Source organism: Macaca nemestrina, chromosome 2 (assembly GCF_043159975.1).
Source record: "Macaca nemestrina isolate mMacNem1 chromosome 2, mMacNem.hap1, whole genome shotgun sequence".
Taxonomy (NCBI): Eukaryota; Metazoa; Chordata; class Mammalia; order Primates; family Cercopithecidae; genus Macaca; species Macaca nemestrina.
The window spans coordinates 160,589,591-160,605,628 of NC_092126.1; the positions used below are offsets into that span (position 1 = coordinate 160,589,591).

Consider the following 16,038-nt stretch of genomic DNA (forward strand, 5'->3'; position numbering starts at 1 on the left):
ATCCCACTTGGTCAGGGTGTACAGTCATGCATCCTTAAACAATGGGGATACATTCAGAACAATGTGTCATTATGTGATATTGCTGTGCAAACATCATAGAATGTACTTACACAAACCTAGATAGTACACCCTAATACATACCGAGGCTATATGGTAGAGCCTACTGCTCCTGGGTTACAAACCTGTGCAGCATGTTATTGTAGTGACTACTGTAGACTACTGTAATACAATGGTATTTGTGTATCTCAACATAGAAAAGGTGCAGTAAAAATATGCTATTATAATTTTTTGAAATCACCACCATATATTCAGTCTATCATTAACAAAATGTTGTTATGTAGCACATAACTATAATTTTTTCTTTTAGAGACAGGGTCTTGCTCTGTCACCCAGGCTGGAGTGCAGTGGTGTCATCATCACTCACTGTAGCCTCAAACTCCTGGGCTCAAGTGATTCTCTCACCTCAGCCTCCTGAGTTGCTGGGACTACACATGCATACCATCAGGCTAATTTTCAAAACTTTTTTGTAGAGATGGGGTCTGCCTATGTTATCCAGGCTGGTCTCAAACTCCTGGGCACAAGTGATCCTCCTGCCTCAGTCTCCCAAAGTGCTGGGATTATAGGCATGAACCACAGTGCCTGTTCTCATTTTTAAAATACATTGCTGGATGGGGTTTGCTTGTATTTTGTTGAGGACTTTTGTGTTTATATTCGTAAGATATGTTGGTCTGCATTTTACTTTCTTTGTGATGACTTTGCCTGGTTTTGGTATTAGGGTGATACTGGCGTCACAGAATACGGAAGTATTTTTTGTAGAGACAGTGTTGCACCACATTGCGCATGCTGGTCTTGAACTCCTGAGCTCAAGCCATCTGCCTGCCTTGGCCTCCCAAAGTGGTAGGATTACAGGTGTGAGCCACAGCACCTGGCCCTTTACTATTTTTCTGGAACTATTTGTAAATAATTGTTTATTAACTTTTCATTAACTGTTTGGTAAAAATTACCAGTAAATGTATCTGGGTCTGGAGTCTTCTTTGTGGGTAGTTTTTATTACTAATTGAATCTTTTTGCTTTTATAGATCTATTCAGATTATCTTCTTGCATCATTACCAGTAGTTTGTGTTTTTCTAGGAATTTGTCCATTTCATCAAAGTTATTGAATTTAATGGGATACACTTGTTTACAGTATTTCTTTACAATCCTTTTTATTTCTAGAAGGTCAGGAGAAATGCCCTCCTTTTCATTTCTGTTTTCTTTTAGACAGAGTCTCACTCTATTGCCCAGGGTGGAATGCAGTAGTGTGATCTCAGCTCACTGCAACCTCCACCTCCCAGGTTTTAAGCAATTCTCATGCCTCAGCCTCCTGAGCAGCTGGGATTATGGGCATGTGCCACCATGCCCAGCTAATTTTTTGTATTTTTAGGAGAAATGGGGTTTTGCTATGTTGGCCAGACTGGTCTTGAACTCCTGGCCTCAAGTGATGCATCTACCTCAGCCTTCCAAAGCGTTGGGGTTGCAGGCGTGAGCCACTGTGCCTGCCCCCTTCATTTCTAATTTGAGTAATTATTTTCTGGGTCAATCTAGCTAAGGGTTTGCCAGTTTTTTCAAAGAACCAACTTTTGGTTTTGTTGATTTTTCTCTACTGTTTTCCTATCCTCTATTTCATTTGTTTCTAATCGTTATTTCCTTCCTTCTGTTTGCTTTAGGTTTAATTTGCTTTTCTTTGTCCATTATCTTTAAGTGGAAAGTTGTCTTCAAATCTATTTTTTTTAAACATACGCATTTACAGCTATAAATTTTCCTCTAAATATAGCTTTTGCTACATCCTGTAAATTTTGGTATGCTGAGTCTTCATTTTCATTCATCTCAAAGTACACATTTCCCTTTTGATTTATTCTCTGACCTATTCACTATTTAGGAATGTATTTTCTAATTTCCACGTATTTGTGAGTTTCCCAAATTTCTGTTTTCACTTCTAATTTCATTCTAATGTGGCTGGAGAACATACTTCGTACTATTTCTATCCTTTTAAATTCATGAAGGTTTTGTTTTTCTTTTTGTTTTGTTTAGCTTAGCATAAGGTCTATCCTGGAGAATAGTTCACATGCACTTAAGAACATAAATTCTGTTGTTAAATGGAGTATCCTAATAGATGTCTGTTATGTCTCATTGGTGTATGGTGGTGCAGGTGTTCAAGTTTTGTATTTTCTTATTTTCTGCCTAATTGTTCTATCCATTATTGAAAGTTGTGTATTTAAGTTTTCAACTATTATTGTTCAATTGTCTGTTTCTGTATTCACTTCTGGCAGGTTTTACTTAATGTACTTTGGGACTCTGTTGTTAAATGCATATACATTTATAGCTCTATCTTAATTGATTCATCCTTTTATCATTATAAAATGTCATGCTTTACCTCTCATAACAATGTCATAAAGTCCATTTTGTCTAATATTATTATTGCTACTCCAGCTCTCTTTTGCTCTTTATGTATTTTTTTTATCCTTTGACTTTCAATCTATTTATATATTTGAATCTAAGGAAGACAGCATATAGTTGCATCTTGCTTTTTAATTTTTACTCCAATCTTACAATCTCCATCTTTTGACTGGATTATTTAATATATTAACACTTTTAAAATCCAGTCACATATATTATTATTATTGATACAGATTTACATCTGCCATTTTTTTCCTTTTGTCTTATCCATCTGATGCTTTTTTTGGCTCTATCCTTCCTTCACTGTTTTTTTTTTTTTCTAATTTGCATTAAGTGAATATTTAGTAGTACGGTATTTTACTTCAATAATTTTTTACTACTTTTTATTTGCTTTGTGGTTGCTCTAAGCTTACCATGTACATCTTAACTATAAGAATTTATACTAAATTCTAATGAGCCACAGAAACATTACTCCTATATAGCTGTATTCCCTTTCTCTCTCTTTTGTGGTATTGCTGTTATACATATCAATAAACATCACAAACTCCAAAATACATTGTTATAAATTATAACTTTATAGAATTTTATGTCTTCTAAAAATGCTAACAAAGGATAGTAATTATATATTTATAGCTCTTGTTAATGTTTATCTTATCTTTCTGGCTTTCTTCATTAGTTCCTGTTGATATGAATTACTATCTGGAGTAATCTCTTTAGCCCAGTACAACTTAACTACCGCCCATGTCCTTTTTGCTGTATTGGAAAATATATTACATTTCTATATGTTATAGGCCTAAATGATATTATATATGCACTGTTTTATATGATCACTTTTTAAATCAGTTAAGAGTAGAGAGTAGAAGAAAAATGTATTAATGTATTTTTATGCATCAGAGTCTTGCTCTATTGCCCAGGCTGGAGGGCAGCCTAGCTCACTGCAATCTCAAACTCCTGGGCTCATGGGATCTTCCCACTTTGGCCTCCCAAAGTACTAGGATTACAGGCATGAGCCACCACACCTGGCCTTTACTGTCTTTTTAAATTACTTAATTATCCTTACCCTTGTTCTTTGCTTTTTTTCAAATGGATTCAAATCATTTTCTAGGGTCACTTGTTTTCATCCTAAAGAATTTCCATTATTATTATTATTATTTTATGTTTTTGAGATGAAGTCTTGCTCTGTTGCCCAGGCTGGAGCACAGTGGTGCAATCTCAGCTCACTGCAACTTCCACCTCCCAGGTTCAAGCAATTCTCCTGCCTCAGCCTCCTGAGTAGCTGGGATTACAGGTGTATGGCACCACGCCCAGTTAATTTTTGTATTTTTAGTATAGACGGGGGTTTCACCATGTTGGCAAGGCTGGTCTCAAACTCCTGACCTTGTGATCTGCCGGCCTCGGCCTCCCAAAGTGCTGGGATTACAGGCATAAGCCACCACGCCCAGCCAAGAATTTCCTCTATTACTTCTTATAAGGTGATTCTGCTAGGAACAAATTATCTTATCTTTCATTTATCTGTAAATGTCTTTCTTTTGCCTTCATTTTAAAAGATAACTTTGCTGGATATAAGATTCTTGGTTACTAGTAGTTTTTATTTTTTTCTTTCAGCACTTTGTATGTCATTCCATTGCCTACTAGTCTCTATTGGTTCTGCTAAGAAGTCAGCTGTTAATCTTATTGAGGTTCACTGTAAGTGATGAGTTTTGGTTTTCTTTTAACTTATATTTTAGGTTCAGGGATAGATGTGTGCGGGTTTGTTATACAGGTAAACTCATTAAGTGACAAGTTCTTCTTCTCTTGCTGATTTCAAGATTTTCTTCTTGTCTTTGGATTTCAGCATTTTACTATGATTCATCTATTTGTGGATCTCCTGTGTGTATCCCATTTGGAGTTCACTGAGCTTCCTGGAAGAGCAGATTAATGTTCTTCAGTAAATCTGGGAACTTTTCAGCCATTATTTCCTCAAATATTTTTTCTGCTTTTTCTCTCCCTTCTTCTTCAGTATCCTGTCACACCTATGGTGGCATGCCCCCTATTTTTCTGAGGTTCTGTTCATTTTTCTTCATTCTTTTTTCTGTTTTTCGGACTAAATAATCTCTATCTTCAAATTGCTAACTCTTCTGCCAGTTCAAATCTGTTGTTAAGCCCTTCTAATGAATTTTTCATTTTAATAATTTTACTTAATTCCAGAATTTCCACTTTTTAAAAAATAATTTCTCTTTATTGGTATTGTCTATTTGATGCAACATTATCATACCTCCCCCTTTACTCCTTTAATAGTTTCCTTTAGTTTTTGAATACAATTATAATGGCTACTTTGAAGTCTTTGTTAAATCTGACACCTGACTGCTCTGAGAGGCAGTTTCTGTTACCTACATTCTGTCCCCGTCCCCGGCTCACAGTGTATGGGTCATATTTTCCTGTTTCCGTTTTTTTTTTTTTTTTTTTTTTTTTTTTTTTTTTTTTGAGACGGAGTTTCACTCATTGCCCAGGCTAGAGTGCAATGGTGTAATCTCGGCTTACTGCAACCTCCGCCTCCTGGGTTCAAGCAATTCTCCTGCTTCAGCCTCTCCTGTAGCTGGGATTACAGACATGTACCACCATCCCTGGCTAATTTTTTTTTTTTTTTCAGTAGAGACGTGTTTCTCCACGTTGGTCAGGCTGGTCTTGAACTTTCAACCCCAGGTGATCCACCCACCTCGGCCTCCCAAACTGCTGGGATTATAGGTGTGAGCCACTATGCTTGGCCACATTTTCCTGTTTCTTTTCATGTCTTATAACTTACTGGAAATTGGACATTTTAGGTAACATATTGTAACAATCTGGGTACTGGCCCACCCTCCCCCTACCACCCCTGACCAACTGGGCTTGTTATTGTTTTCTGCTTGTTTACTAACTGACTGGATTATTTTTATAAAATTTGTTACCCTCTTCTCCCACATTTGTATGTGAAGTGTTGTATTCAGTCCAAATTTAAAGAATATTAACAAACTAAAGCATGTCTAGAGGAAGCTTTTAGGATGGGGAGAACTTGAAATGCCATAAAGGAAAAGGCTAAGTTAACTGGAGGTGTTTTTTTTTCTTTTTTTTTGAGATGGAGTCTCGCTCTGTCACCCAGGCTGGAGTACAGTGGTGCGATCTCAGCTCACTGCACCCTCCACCTCCTGGATTCAAGGAATTCTCTGCCTCAGTCTCCCAAGTAACTGGGATTACAGGCACCTGCCACCACGCCCAGCTAATTTTTGTATTTTTAGTAGACAGGGTTTCACCATCTTGACCAGGCTGGTCTTGAACTCCTGACCTCGTGATTCAAAAAGGTGCATGTTTGTTACAGTTTAATTGAAAATTTCACCCTTTGTCAATACACAATGATAAATGTGTTTGTCTTGTATTCTATAGTTGATATTGTCTTGCATTTTTATTTCTTTTTTTATTATACTTTAAGTTCTGGAATACATGTGCAGAACATGCAGGTTTGTTACATAGGTATACATGTGCCATGGTGGTTTGCTGCACCCATCAACCCATCATCTACATTAGGTATTTCTCCTAATGCTATCCCTCCCCTTACTCCTGACCCCTTGACAGGCCCCTGTGTGTGATGTTCCCCTCCCTGTGTCCATGTGTTCTCACTGGTGAACTGGAGATATTTATATGAAGTAGACTAGACTAAGAGGATGGAAAGGACACACAGTTGCTGACTTAACTGTTTTTCTGGTTCTGCTGAAGGAAGGGAGAAAGAGATCACAAAACAAACTGGTAGACATAGGGAAGCCGACTTTAGCTCAATTACGTAAGGAAGATTTTCTTTTCCCCTAAAGGCTTAGGTTGGAATAATTTTTTTAAAAATACAGTCTGACAATGTCATATGCTACCTTATAAAACAATGAGGTGTTCATTTTAAGCAAAAGTTTATATCCTTTCACAGTTGTTGAAGATAGTATTCCTTCTTTGGGATGGAAGGTTTGAGCAGATGATCACTAAAGTATTTACACCTGTGACAGTCAAGCACTCTGGCCTTAAATGTAGCCATTTTGACAAAATGTAAAGCACTTTACATGCCTATAAATAAGCAGTACAAATAACCTATTTTTCATTTCTAGAAAAATGTTTACAAAGAAACCTTAAATGTTTTCCTAGTCATATATGAAGATCAAATCAAATGTATTAGACTTAAATCTCAGACCTCAAACTATGAAGCTACTAAAGATAACATTGGGGAAACGCTCCAGGACATCTCTTGAGTAATACTCCACAAGCACAGGCCTCCAAGGCAAAAGTGGACAAATTGCATTATATTGAGTTAAAAAGCTTCTGTACAGCAAAAGAAACAACAAAGTGAAGAGACAACCCACAGAATGATAGAAAATATTTGCAAAATGACAAGGGAATGTGAATCCCTATATCCATCTGACAAGGGATTAATAACCAGAATATATGATGGGCTCAAACAACTCTATATGAAAAAATCTAATAAGCCTATTAAAAAATGGGCAAAAGAGCTGAACAGACATTTCTAAAATGAGACATACAAATGGTAAACAGGTATATGAAAAGGTGCTCAACATCACCAATCATCAGAGAAATGCAAAACAAAACTACAACGAGACATCATTTCACCCCAGTTAAAATGGCTTTTATCCAAAAGACAGGCAATAATGAATGCTGGTGAGGATGTGGAAAAAAGGGAACACTGTTGGTGGGGATGTAAATCAGTACAACCACTATGGAAAACAGTAGTAGTTTTGAGGTTCCTCAAAAACTAAAAAGAGAACTATCATATAATCCAGCAATCCCACTACGAGGTACATACCCAAAAGGAAGGAAATCAGCATATCGAAGAGACATCTGCATTCTCATGTTTACTGCAGTCTATTCACAACAGGTAAGACTTGGAAGCAACCTTAGTGCCCATCACCAGACAAATGCATAAAATGTGGCACACATACACAACAGAGTATTATTCAGCCACAAAAAAAGAATGAGATCCTGTCATTTGCAACAGCATGGATGAACTGGAGGACATTTTATTAAGTTAAATAAACTAGGCACAGAAAGGAAAAGTTTACATATTCTCATTCATTTGTGGGAGCTAAAGTTTAAAACAACTGAACTCGTGGAGATAGAGAGTAGAATTTTGGTTACCGGAGGATGGGAAGGGTAGTGGGGGTGGGAGAAAGGGGGATGATTAATGGGTACATAATACAGTTAGCTAAGATGAATAAGATTTAGTACTTGATACTACAATAGGGTGACTACAGTCAACAATAACTTATAATTTATTGTACATTTTAAAATAACAGAGTACAACTAACATGTTTATAACACAAAGAAATAATAAATGCTTGAGGTGATGAATACCCCATTTACCCTAATGTGATTATTACGCATTGCATGCCTGTATCAAAATATCTCATGTACCCCATAAATATATTACACACCGAATATGTACCCATGAAAATTAACTTTTAAAAATTTTAAATTTAAAAAAATGTTTTTCTAGCAAAGAGATCCTCTGAGGTTGCTATTTGAAAGTATTTTCCTGACTAGTCACATATCTGGTAGCTTACTTTATAAATCACTGAAAAACGATTGCTTTGAACTTCTATATTCTCTCATGTACTTGATTTAAAATATTAGAATGAAGTAATTCATTTTCAAGAGCTTCTCAGTTCTTCCCAAGGATTTTTAAAAAATAAAATAACTGAGATCCAGAACTCACCAGAAGAAATCTTACCAGCACCTTTACAGTCAACAGAAAATGCTGATGTGACTCCATTGGCTGACCCCAGTTCGCACATGGAAATTTGATAAGGAGGTCTCAGCTTGATTTCCGTCTGCATGTCAGAAAGATTTATCTTGGTTGAAAGAGACCTGGGATTATTATATCGTTGCTTGGTCCTCTGAATGAAGTTATCTATGTAAAATAAAACATAAATTTCCTTGCAGTCACTTGTCAATTAATCGTTTCAGAATATGATGCTTATGGATAGTAAATATTACAGGTAGTTTATTATTCAAAATTGTTCAATTTGTCATGAAGTATTCCAATATTACTTGTGTTTAATGATTAATATATCATGGAGTCATCAGTTTTACCCTCTAGAAATCAGTAATTTTAAATAAACTAAGGATTTAACACTACCTAAGTGTATTATATCCACTTCAAGAAATTGCAAAAACGAAAAAGAGCTTTAACTTTAAACCAAAGTCTTCATTTTTTTTTTTTTTTTTTTTGAGATAGGGTCTTGCTCTGTCACCTAGGCTGGGATGCAGTGGTCCAATCATAGCTCACTGTAACCTTGAATTTCTGTGCTCAAGTGATTCTCCTGCCTCAGTCTCCCAAGCAGCTGGGGCTGCCACCATGCCCAGCTTATTTATTTTTTTTGTACAGACAGAGTCTCTCTCTGTTGCCCAGGGTGGTCTCGAACTCCTGGCCTTAAGTGATCCTACTGCCTCGGCCTCCCAAAGTGTTGGGATAAAAGGCATGAGCTACCACACCTCGCCCAAAGTCTTGATTTTTATACAGATTCCTATCTCATGAAATATTAAATCTGTCAGATTTACCAGCTGCAATTACATAAGAACACACACTAGAAGTTGCATGTTTTTATAAATCTGTTTTCTTGTTATTGCTTACACCATTAGAATGTAGGTTTTAAAGAATAAATTGAATAAAACTAATATAAGACATTTCCTAAATATTTTCCAAGTGGAATTTTATTTTTACTATTTACAACTTTTTCCTTCTACATCAGAAGTTGAGCAAACTACTGACCACAGGCCAAATCTAGCCTGCTGACTATTCTGTAAAGTTTTATTAGAATATAACTGCACTCATTTACGTACTGCCTATGGCTGCTTTTGAGCTACAACGGCAGGGCTGAATAGTTGTGACAGGGACTATATGATTCTTAAAGCCTAAAATATGTACTATCTGGTCCTTTCCAGCAAATGTTTGCCATCCCCTATTCTACATGAAGCAGACTATAAAAGATTATTACAGAAACACAAAAGTCTGAATCTCTGGCTTACAAATTTCTCATTGAGAAGTTATCCTCTGGCATTAATTCTTTGGACCAATACTCAAAATCCCCTTCACAGTTCAAACACAATTTTTTTTCTAATAAGCATCTAAGTAAAAAGTTACCATAATTTATAGATCATTTACCAAATTACTCTATCAAAAGCAAGATAGCTGAAGTCCCCCCTCCACCCAATATTAGATTTAAAATTACTTATGATTGGATGGAGATGAATAAAAAGGAAAAAAAAATCAGGCCCTTACCAAATTCAATGAAACAGTATGGTCTGACAGCAGTATTTGTCTTCATCATGTTATAAGTAGTAATGAACTCCTTCTGAAGCTCATCCAGGAAAGAGAAGGCGAGAACATTTGGGTAATTGTCAGTGCACAACATCATGTAGCTCACTCCCAGAGAGCTAATAAAACTATAGTGTAAAAAACATTGGTTTTAAAATTTCAAATTAAATCAAGGTAATTCACTGCTTCACAAGACTGGCTCCATACACCATAAACTGCTACTACGGTGGCAATGAAGATCTTAACATTTATTATATATTCTAGGAAAAAATTTAAAGGAACCAAAATACAGTACTATTTTAAGTTGTGGTTTAAAAACAGATGACAAAAAATAGAATGTACTACAGAGGGACATACAATATGGTTCTAACATTTCAGTTATCACTAGGGGTAAAAAGCAGGGGAACGGATATACAAATGTATTATAAGTATTACAGACAGTTTAAAGTCTAACCCTTCAACATGTTCCCCACTTTTGAGTCCAGAACCCTTTCAAGATTCTGATGAAAGGAACACTCTCCCTAGAAAGATGTCAGAACACAGAAGACTGCACACAATTTCAAGGTGATCACTGACCTCTTGAAGTCATCAATGACATGCCCCAGAATCAAATCCTCTGCTTTACACAGTAATTGATTATGAACCATGGGAGGTGGGAATTTATGAGTTTATATAAAAACGCAAAAGTAGAACTGAGGGCTATGGCTTAAAACAGAATGCTGAGTGTTGACTGGTAAATGCAGAGGTAGTGCTAGCAATGGAAAAATCAGCATTTGCAACCAACATGGTAAAGATTGGATCAGGCAAGGACAATCATGGATGTTAAATCTAGGGGGAAATTTTTATGGATTAGTATATTTGCATGGTTTTAAAATGTCTTTCCATGGATTGTTTCTTAGTTGCAAGGGGAAAATATTATACAGTAGAAGCTAGACAACTCCTTCACCAAGTACTCTCTAACATCATTAATGTTAGATGGATATTGTGTCTCCAGATGTTATATCCTGAGAAAGACACATCAGCTATATAATATTCTGAGAATGCATAATTTGAATTTCATCATAAGAAAACACCAAAATGATCAACATTCTATTTTTAAAAAGGAAAAAGTGTATTCTTTAAAAATTCCAGGGTTGTAAAAAAGAAATAAAGGAAGTGGAAATGTTGCCAATCAAAAGAAGCTAAAGAGGCTGGGCGCGGTGGGGGCCTGTAATCCCAGCACTTTGGGAGGTCGAGGTGGGCGGATCACCTGAGGTCAGGAGCTTGAGACCAGCCTGGTCAACATGGTGAAACCCCGTCTCGACTAAAAATATAAAAATTAACTGGGTATGGTGGTGCATGCCTGTAATCCCAGCTATTCAGGAAGCTGAGGCAGGAGAATCGTTTGAAGCCAGGAGATGGAGGTTGAAGAGAGCCGAGATTGCGCCACTGCACTCCAGCCTGGGTGACAAGAGAGAGACTCTGTCTCCCAAGAAAAAAAAAAGCAGCTAAAGAGATATGACAACTAAATGCAATTCCTAATGCTAGTCCAAATCCTGTGCCAAAAAGCAATAAAAAAAATGATATAAAGCATATTCCTGGGTCAACTGACAAAAAAGGAAAGTTAGCAGTACAGTAGATAAAGTATGGTATGAACAAGAAATTTACCGAGGCTGACACGTGTACTGTGGTTAAGTAAGATAATATCCCTAATTTTAGAAAATACTCTTTTGAAGCAGTTATGAAGAAAGGGTTCAGGAAAAAAAATAAATCAGATAGTTAAGTAGGTAGGTAGATAAAATGAGAAGACAAATGTGGTAAAATGTTGACCAAAGGTGACTATGGGAACAGGTGTTATTTGAACTTTTCTTACTCATACAACTTTTCTGTAAGTTTGAAATTACTTCTAAATAACAAATTTAGAAATTAAAAATTAAAAAAAAGCATTGAAACATTAAAATTAACCATATTCTATTGGAAAAAAAGCTTTCCAGAATCTAGTATATACCCCACTATAATAAATAAGCAGAGCACAAAACACAAAGTAACCCTTTTTAATGAGTCACCTAAACATCATTGCATAGCACTGTCAATATAGCTGGTCTACATCAAGGGCAGTAAACAGCATGCAGGATGTAATTCCCCATTCCTATGCTGGACTCTGCTAATCTACACAGTAATTTTTTTTTTTTTTTTTTTTGAGATGGAATCTTGCTCTGTTGCCCAGGCTCGAGTGCAGTGGCACAATCTCAGCTCACTGTAACCTCTGCCTCCTGGGTTCAAGTGATTCTCTTGTCTCAGCCTCCTGAGTAGCAGGAATTACAGGCACACATGACCACACCTGGCTAATTTTTGTATTTTTAGTAGAGACGGGGTTTCACCATGTTGGCCAGGGTGGTCTCAAACTCCTGACCTCAAGTGATCTGCCTGTCTTGGCCTCCCAAAGTGGTGGGATTACAGGTATAAGTCACCACGCCCAGCCAACACAGTAATCTTTACTGTAAAACTCTGTTCCATACTGGTCACCTTACTGTTTTCTTTCTCGAATAACATAGAAGCAGAATTTATTAATGTTTAGAATAAATAAGTTCACAGGATTCAAATTTAACAAGAATGAAAAATAAAAGGGTATATGGCACTTAAAGTGTCTTATCACTCTTGCCCAGATACCTAGTTCTCCTTCCCTTGGGCAATCCATGTTAGTAATAATTTCTTATGTATCCTTCCTGTGAGAGCTTGTGTGTAAGCAAGTAAATATGTGTGTGAATATATACATGTGACACACATATATATATATGAATCCCTTTTAAAAGACCATCCCAGGTTGCCAAATGGGCTTGGCACCTACTAGTCATCTATTACTAGTGGTATGGGATATACTAGTGGTGAAATAGTTCTGATCTTATGGTTCTAGAGTAGCCTGGTTGTTCCTTTCTGAAGCATCACTTAATACACACTCATTTAGGGCAACGTTTTTCAAAGTGCAAGTTGTAAACCACTATGTCATGAAACTAGTTTAGTGAACTACAGCATTTTCCAGAAATTGAAGTAAAATATAACAGAAAGTATTGGAATACATATTGTTTCATAAAACTTTTGTTTTAGTTTTCTATATGTGTATATATAGTGCTTACAAAGTAAAATGTATCTCTTCTTAAGGATCATAGTCAAATTAATTTAGCCATAGCATATTGCCTTTTTCTACAACTTAATATCTAAATCAAAGGCCAAAATATGCTTTCTCAAATGATTTTCTCTTTCCAAAAAAAATCTTCACTGTCATTATCAAAATTATTTAACATGTCATTAGCATTCAAATATACCCCATAATAACCTCAATAACCTGAAGACAATTGGTAATTGGCTTCCACACCCTAGGAACTCCCAACTGGCTAGCTAGGAGTTATTTGATTATCCTTCATTAATACGACTGAAGGTTTTAGAATCCATTTTTTGTATTGTGTCAGAGTCTTACTGTATTTCCATATTAATAACAGAGTCAGCCACAGACACCTACATGACAGTTTATCCCAAATGGTTTATCTTACTTGTGCTAAATGTAACTAGACAATTGTATGTAAAATAAAGGAAACCCTATGTCTTTAACATGGCATGTGAGCATTTTCAGGAAGTCTTTATTTTACTACAGTTGCAAGATTCTCTCTGAAAAGGCTATAGTGTGTTCTATAACATTATGGCTTTTCATAGTAAATTTAGCTTTGTAATGCTTTATTTGAAATGCAAAGCTAGTTTTCCCAAAGTACATACAGTTCCATTTATGTTTGTGATGGAAAAAATTCTGCTTTTTCAACAATCATGGGACAGATTGAAATACTCCCACCACTTCACTGAGGACTACCCATAAAATAGTCTAAAGTCATTATAGGCATGCCAGTTTGTGCATGCTTTTGCTGTGTTCATCAGGTTCACCTAGTGAATATTTTATAGATAGTCTGGCAGATGTCTATCTGCCTTGAGGAGAAAGAAGAGAAATAGTAGTAAGAGTAATAGCACCCCGTAGTTTACTGACCACTTAGTATAAGCTAGGCCCTTTGCTAAGTATTTTACATATTTAGTTTCATTCTCACAATAAAGGGGCACTATTATCTCCACTTTACAAATGAAAGAAAAGAAACTCAGAGAGGCTTAGTAACTTATCCAAGGTCACACACCATTAAGAAGCAAAGATGGGATGAAGTTAGTTGATTCCAAGGCCCACATTTTTTCCACAATACAATAGCAACTTCCATGTAGCATAGATTAACCAATTATTCCAAATTCACCAATGTTTTCTCACTTTTTCCAAATCAATCTCTATTTTATTCCCTAAATTAAGAGTAACGAAACTCGAGAGTTTTGGAACCTGTATTACAGTTATCTTCTGGAAGCCCTCCCAAACACTCCACTTCATTTTGTACAACTCTACTCCTCCCTCTCTACATTCTAGCCACCCACTGGCCTTATTTCAGATCCCCAAGGATACCAACCCACTTCCAGCCCTCCCACTCCCAAACTGAGAAACTTCATGATTTTGTCTTCCCCAGTGCTCCAATTCTGACCTGGCTAATTCCTACATATCCTTCAGTTCTTAGACTGAAAGTCCTTCCCAGAACACACAATCTAAACTGATCCCACTCCTACAGTATATCATAGCAGCTGTTAGTTTTCTTCAAAAACTAACCCAATTTGTAATTGTATATTAATATATTTTTGTTGCAATGTCTCTCTCACTAATATACACACTCCATGAGAGCAGGGATGATTTCTGTATAGCTCACCGTTATATTCTTAGCACTTAGAATATTTTGTGTCTAGTAAACAAGAAGTGCTCAGTGAATAAATGACTGCAAAGGTGGCATCATTCTTTTACTAATTTGTACACTAATTTGTTGAGTATATCATGCACCAGTAATTGCACAGCTTAGTCGTATCTACACGAAGCAGCAGCTCAATAAATACTTAACTAAACGACAGAAAACAGTAGAACTTCACTTGTCTTCTAGTTACTGTTCTCCAGAAGGCTTTATTTAGGGTTCAGGTCAGTAAATCTTCGACATGTCCTTAAGAGAGGGATGTTCTCAAGAGCCATGTAGAATTACTCACCTTCACAGTGAGTACCTCAAGAATGGCTATGCAGGTCTCAAAGACTTGTCTGCTCTCCCTTTATCACTGTCATTACTCACACACAGACAGACACACATACAAACACACTCTCTCTCCTCTTTTCTCTACCTTGGGCACAATTTTTAAATCGCCAAGGTTTTTCCTACTTCGCTCTAATTTCCTTTATATTGTCTAGCTCCATTCCATTTCCGGGCTTTGGTGCCAATGAGGTTTGGTCTTTATTGCCACTGCTTTTCTTTTACCTGAGGAATTTATCCAATTTCATTACATGTTTGGTTCTCCTCCCTGGCACACCCACTAGGAACTTTTTTAGGGTCAAGTATAACTTAACAGGTAAGACTGGCAGAAGTCCAAATACCAGATACAGGAAATTTACCCCTTCTAATCTCTTTGCTATAAAGCTAATTCTATAATGTGTCCAAGCCATTCCACAAGTGATTCCTACATCCAACAAAATGAATAAATGGTTTTACATATTAAACTTTTTTTCTGGTATCTAATTTTATTTACAAACTGTCAAAGAAATTTTACATATCACCAATTAAACACTGACATTATTAGGACAATTCTGGCCTGTTGCACCAAACTAAATAACTAGTAATAGCAAAGATCTTCCTCTCAGCAGAGAGAACACCTAGCACAGGCCCAGCATTCTACTTCACAGGCTCTGATGTCAAAGTTAAAGTCCCTGCCTGCCAGGAGCTTACCATATAATTACTGGGGATGTACTTATCACAGTGATTTACAAACCAAGATATATACATAAAATGTAGCATGCTAAATGACAAGGTACATATATAGCAAAGGATTTAGTATTGCAAACTGATTTATGAACTGATATATTATTTGTATTACATATAACATGTAATTTTCATGCTATAATTGTACCACTATACATAGAAACTCTGCTTATCCTTTGTAGTCATGTTTGCCCAGTGAACAGCTTTCCTGGGTGCAGAAAAGTTATTTAATAGGACATACCATCTCTAATCTACTGTTAAATTTGCCAAATATAAAAAAATGTTTTGGGCTGGGCGTGGTGGCTCACGCCTGTTATCCCAGCACTTTGGGAGGCCGAGACAGGTGGATAATGAGGTCAGGAGATCGAGACCATCCTGGCTAACAAGGTGAAACCCCGTCTCTACTTAAAAAAAAAAAAACACACACACACACAAAAT

At 36.4% G+C, this 16,038-nt stretch overlaps 1 protein-coding gene across 7 annotated transcripts in view; it reads right to left on the reverse strand.

The window, feature by feature from the left end:
* Positions 1 to 16,038, reverse strand: part of LOC105470271 (SEC22 homolog A, vesicle trafficking protein) — a 71,531-nt gene that overhangs the window by 39,692 nt on the left and 15,801 nt on the right. For all 7 annotated transcript variants that reach the window (XM_011722076.2, XM_071092347.1, XM_011722081.3 and 4 more), the window contains exons 4-5: positions 9,722 to 9,885; positions 8,156 to 8,350 (exon numbers count right to left, since the gene is read on the reverse strand). In XM_011722076.2, the coding sequence (XP_011720378.1) occupies positions 8,156 to 8,350; positions 9,722 to 9,885 (359 nt within the window). The remainder of the gene's footprint in view (positions 1 to 8,155; positions 8,351 to 9,721; positions 9,886 to 16,038) is intronic.